Below are 5,492 nucleotides of genomic sequence, written 5' to 3'. Positions count from 1 at the left end.
AAGATAAAGAAAAAAGAAGAAGAAAAAGAGATGTACAGCCCATAGATTGACACATAAAAGGTAGAAAGCCAGTCACGCCTCCGGGTTCGTTGGATAGGAGAAGGGAGTCTTCACTTGCTGATTTGAGAGGCTCACCGAATTCCCTCTTTTCCTGAGAGAGGAACCTAATGAAAGAAGACTAAGAAACGCTCCTGTGTAGAGGCAACTAAAGAATCCTTAGCAAGAAATCTACACAGGAAAGAGGGCTCTCTCTTCGATGCCGCCGTAACAGCTATTGACCTGCATGCACACGGTGATGAATGACGGAACAACTAACTTTCTCCCTTTGGGAGATGGAGAAGTTTCGATCGTAAATAGAATTGCTGAAGTCGGAGAAGGGCAGAAGAAACGAAGAAGAACAAGAAGAAACTGGAGAAAAACAATCCAGGGATAGGATTTGAGTCGTCCTGTGGGAAGCTGTGTTTCGAGTGTACATACACATGGTATGCGTGCGGGATAGGAATGAAGAGCGGACGGGAGAGGAAGGCTCCGACACTGGATTTGCCCGGAGCTCGTAGTACACTGTCACAGTCCCTCCCGTCGTCTCGAAGGAAGAGAAAAAGGAGAAAGAAAACGCGCATGGAGGAGGCAATCATGTGAAGAAAAAGGCTTAAAAGGGCATAATGCCCGGCATGCAACGGGGCACGGGAAAGTCGAAGATGCATGCATGCCTCGGCAGAGTGAGTGGTCGGTTCATCGAAGTGAAGTCGGTTGGTAGGTCATAAACGCATCGATTTCTCTCGATGATCCTACTCTCATGAGGTTACAGAAGTCGTCCCTGCACCCTAAGAGATGATGGATCTTTTCCGCGTTCCCCCAAGTCGTGGTGTTCTTCTCAACAAGCTGAGGGACGGATGTCTTAATGCCGTAGCAACTAATACCGTGAAAAGAGTTCAAGTTTCCGTTGCATGGAAGCGGAGAACAAGTACGACAAACACCGCGGTCTACCTCTGTTTGAATGTGTAAGTGTTCACCTCGATTTTGTATCGATATCTGTGTCTTCCTTTCAATATCCAATTCATCACACCGCGTTACCCTTCATGTATCTCCTTCGTGCTTCTTATTGACACTTTCTTTCTACCCAAGGCGCGTCGGACTGCTTCGTCAGGGGCGTCAAACGATATGATTTCTGTCTACCTCCCTCACCCTACGCCACCTGTGAAGACTCGCCCTTCTTTTCATCTGGCTTTCAGAAAGTAAAAGTCTCATCAAGTAGTGAGAGGCCTCAAAAGGAAGCACACCTGTGCTTAGAGAAAGACGAAAAGGAATGCCTTCAGAAGCCGGGGTGAGCATTTTTCCGTGGAGGATCCTCCTGCCACAGTCCAGACACCGCTATGGCAGTCCTTTCTTCGTTCACCTCTACTGCTTCTCAACGCAGTGAAGAGAGAAATGTGACTGCTTTTTTCTCGATAAGGGTTAAAAGTGGAAGAAACCAAAAAGAAAGACTGACGTCCAGTTGTTTCTTTCACGGATTGAATAGCCTTGTGATGAGGCTTTCGACTCGTCACATATGCCAGGTTGTATCAGGTCATGTTAATACTAGCTACTCCACACCTTGTCGACTTGTAGTCTTGAGCGGGACGAAAAAAAGCTAGCATTCCGTTGTCGTGTAAGTAGCAGCGGAGTAGAAAGATGCAAAAAGCAGAGTGGTTGCCCTTCATGCGCGAAATCTCCTCTTCAGACAACTCCTAATCTCTCATTCACCGTTTACCTCTATCCATAGAAATCTAAGAGGTGTCGTTAACTGAATCCATCTTGTGGTACAAGGTAAAGATCAGATCTACTCATGAATTTACCCTGAAAATGACCGACAAGCGATACGCGGAAGATGAAAGAGAAGGCAAGACATCTGTTTATCTTGTCGGTGCAGGGTAGTGATGAATCTTTGCGAGTACGAAGCAAGGAGAAGCCGAGAAAGATACTTGCAGAAACGCAGCCATGAAGAAGACGTGCTTTTCAAAGGAAGGGGTAAGAACCCTTTTCCGAGAAAGGAACCTTGCTGTCAAGCGATCCATCAATACCGCCCCTACGGAGTGCTGAGGGAAAGACGACCTGACTCTGTCCCTACGAAAGCTGTAAATGCCTACCGTTTTTTCACTGTTCGAGGCTAATGATCTCCAGTAGTCCGGTAGTTCAGCAAGAGCTTCCTTCCACTGACCGTATCTGTCACTTACCTACAGAACTAACGGGTGAATTACGTCCTCAGTATACACAGAAAAGGGGAGGGGGGGGGGCGGGCTACTCCGTCAACAACCGCTACTTTCTGAGAGGTTGGAATGAATTCCTCACAGAATCAGCTGCTTAACAGATAAAACTCCTTGTCTGTCACCAGACAGGATGATCAAGATGCACTAAGCACCAAACTGCACCCAAGAGATCTTACGAAGAAGTTGCTGCCTGTGTTACCGTCGTCAAAGGACAGCCGGTGTGATGAGATCTACGCGAAGCACGAGCGGAGAAAAATCGACGGATCATTTCATCCACGCGGGAAAAAAATTTTGCCTCGAGAGAAGAATGAACGGCATCATGTGGATCGCCTCAAGCCCTGCTGTGGCTGATGATGAGTGAAACCTTCGGGAAACCCTAGTCAAGTATTTCCATTTCGCCAACAAGACCTACGACGACGGATCGGCATTTGATCGACACTTTTCTACCAGCGTTTCTCAGCCGTAACTGACTTTGTTGAGGCATTTCACCGACCTTCTCTACTGACATCTGTCAACTCTAACAAGCATCACTACCTTCGTGACGCGAAACGACACACCTCCGCTGCAAGACTCATATTCGCCATGCAGTGAGACAACGCTAATCATGTACAAGAAGAATAAAGCCCTCCTCCGCTTGTTCTTCCACACAAACCACCCGACATAACCGAGCCACATCATCGCTTCCATGTCCGCCACTTCACTACATAAAGAGAAAGCTCGTGATCCCTTTTCGAGCAGCCCCGACTGAACAGACAAACCCGTCCAGGACGGGCAATCATTTCAGTCAGACGATTTACTTCCTTTGCAACTGTATTGAGAGTCACCCGCACTCCGAGCTGACAGGCAGTTTAGTTTAGAAATGAATGACAGACCACCCCATTCCGGCGAAAAGAACAGCAAAAAGGGTGACATGTACTCCAGAATAACCTTTAGCGGATGAGCCCTTTGGAGTGAAAGTGACTTGAACAATACACGGTGTTGGATTTAAGGCACCTTTGACAAGCTCGGCCTTCGGCTTGCAACCAACATACACCGATTTGGCCGTCTCCGGAAAGCTATCCTTCGGAATGGTGACCGTCCTAGCGCCACCGACAGACCCCCACCACGTTGGTTGATACCCTGTGAAAAGATCCGCATACTTCTTATCACACGAGGTCAGCTTGTCATCTGAGCAGTAGGCTGTTTCAAAGGTAGATGGAGCGATATCACCCTCTGTCCCACAATCCACCGTGACGTGGTTCTTCGAAGGATCTACAGAAACCTGCTGAGTTTTCGGGTTACTGTTCGCTCCGTAACTGCACGAAACTACTTGCTTATCGCTGACTGCTGACTCTGTGGCCGGCACAGTGACGTCCAGATGGCATGAGTTGGTAGGAATACCCGCGTCAGCCCTTGAAGGAGCGCATCCTACCCTAAACAATCTGTCCAGCCCCGGCTTCCGATCCTCCTTAGGGACCTTGACTGCGAACCCTCCTTTCTTGCCATTCTCGTATGGCGTCACTGTTGAGTTTTGGCCACAAATCTCCTTGATTTTCAGGTACTCCCCATAGAGCTTGAAGCCGCAGTCGACCAGTTTCCCCGTCGCCGGGCAAACAAGATCCGAACCCCTGGAAAGGGAAGGTTCCACAATCATCTTGTCAGAGTTTAGACTGGGACCCATCGAACACTCAAGCTTAACAGTATCGACTGTCGGAGAGAGTGTGGCGGCAAAGGCAATATCCTGAACTTCTTTAGTGATGACGCAGTTTGCTGTCTGATTAGCCGTCCCCGGGTTATCCAGCTGTCCCTGTTCGGGAGAAGCCCCATGAATGAGAATTGCCTTCAAAAACATGCCAAACCAGACAAGAGAGAAAATGTATGACCACAAAGCGCGAACGCTTTTTTCCGATGCGTAGCCCGTGCCCCCCGCCATCGTGCCTGTCTTGAGATTCTGAGCTCGAGCCTCAGGAGGAGAGGCAGAATGGAAAGTAAGAAAAGATGACCGCCGAAACGCAGGAAAAGAGGGTCAGCAGCAGCAGCAAACTGACTTAAGGGAAACCACTAATGACAGCAAAGCCAACGAGCCTCTTTTTAACTGACTTGAGATATTGAAACGAAAAACTGTCCACGGAGCGCGAGTACACGACGAGGCGCTTGGCGTTGCTGCCGTCCGCTGCAAGGGAGACGCAGAGGGAGCGAAATTCCGCAGTTGAGTGCCCGTGAATGACACTTCGTCGCAATTCCCCGGCATGCAGCTGCCCGAAGACAGAAGTTCCCTGCCAAACTCTCCGGTAGTTGCCTCCTCAGGGGTCTTGCACACGGGGCTGGCTTCGGCGTCGCTGTGTCCTTGAGGAAGCCGACGTAGCGATGCGTGTGCTTGAGAAAGCTGGAGGTGCCACTGCCCGGGCGGCTTCGTTCTCCCGCAAGAAAATTATCCCAAGCTATCTTCGTACGTTTACGCCAGCGCCCTTCCTCAATAGGAAACGCTTCATCCCTGGCTGGCTTCCTCTGTTTGTACCACTCTGAAATATCCAGTCACAGTTCTCCTGAAGAAAAAGAAGAGGCTGCCGCCTATCCTAAAGAGCAGTTGCAACGGCGCTCGGACTCCCAAAATGCTTAGGTGACGCTTACCTTTCCACCATCCGCATACGTCGACCCAGAAGTCTCCTGCCTTTGACGAGGCCCACAGCGCACTCACACACATTCCATTCTGTACCCGTGTGACCAGTGCGAGTGAATCGCGGCGCCGCCGGCAAAGGCAGAAGGCAGGCAGGCGGTCGCGCGGTCCTCGGCGTTCCTCGCTCGTTGGCTCTTCCGGTGGAAGTCCCTCCCTTCGTTTCAACCCGGCGACCTCTCCGATCGGCAATACTTCCGATTTTTGACTTCCTATCTGATATGCCGGCCACCGCGACTTCGCGGGCCGGCTAATAGGCGACAGCAGAAGTGCGAGGATAGCGGCGGCCGGTAGTCGGCGCCACCCGAGGAGAAGGGCGCCCGCGACCGTCAGGGCAGCGGCCGCGGGGAGGCGCGGGGCCTGCGTGGCAGTGGCGGAGTGTTGCGTAGTGGGGAACAGCAAGGGTAGGCTCACAGTTCTGAAGGAATCAAAGAATGCTACAACGCAACGCCCCTCGGAGAGAACTGAAGTCCGCCTTACTGCGCCCCACCGTGGAGCCTTAGAGTGCCGTAGCGTCAGAAACGCACGGCAACAGGTAGAACGCAACTTCCGCGGGAAGCCTGCGATCGCCTCGAGCGGGAGAGGAGCTCGGG

General features: G+C 51.0%; 2 protein-coding genes across 2 annotated transcripts; both read right to left on the bottom strand.

Annotated features, from left to right (window-relative positions):
• Positions 1–2: 2 nt before the first annotated feature.
• CSUI_008566 (uncharacterized protein) lies at positions 3–818 on the bottom strand. The gene has a single exon (XM_068068694.1). It carries the CDS (start codon positions 702–704, stop codon positions 312–314), a length of 393 nt encoding a protein of 130 aa, XP_067919332.1. The 5' UTR covers positions 705–818; the 3' UTR covers positions 3–311.
• A 1,671-nt stretch (positions 819–2,489) lies between these two features.
• CSUI_008565 (srs domain-containing protein) lies at positions 2,490–5,298 on the bottom strand. The gene has a single exon (XM_068068693.1). It carries the CDS (start codon positions 4,156–4,158, stop codon positions 3,100–3,102), a length of 1,059 nt encoding a protein of 352 aa, XP_067919331.1. The 5' UTR covers positions 4,159–5,298; the 3' UTR covers positions 2,490–3,099.
• Positions 5,299–5,492: the final 194 nt, after the last annotated feature.

The sequence above is a fragment of the Cystoisospora suis genome (assembly GCF_002600585.1).
Source record: "Cystoisospora suis strain Wien I chromosome Unknown contig_4836, whole genome shotgun sequence".
NCBI lineage: Eukaryota > Apicomplexa > Conoidasida > Eucoccidiorida > Sarcocystidae > Cystoisospora > Cystoisospora suis.
Note: the sequence above shows the minus strand (reverse complement) of the source record. Positions and strands in the feature narration are given on the sequence as shown.

What these genes read in the sequence shown, in the direction of transcription:
- CSUI_008565 (XM_068068693.1), bottom strand. Translation starts at nt 4,158, where the DNA reads ATGGCGGGGGGCACGGGCTACGCATCGGAAAAAAGCGTTCGCGCTTTG.
- CSUI_008566 (XM_068068694.1), bottom strand. Translation starts at nt 704, where the DNA reads ATGCATCTTCGACTTTCCCGTGCCCCGTTGCATGCCGGGCATTATGCC.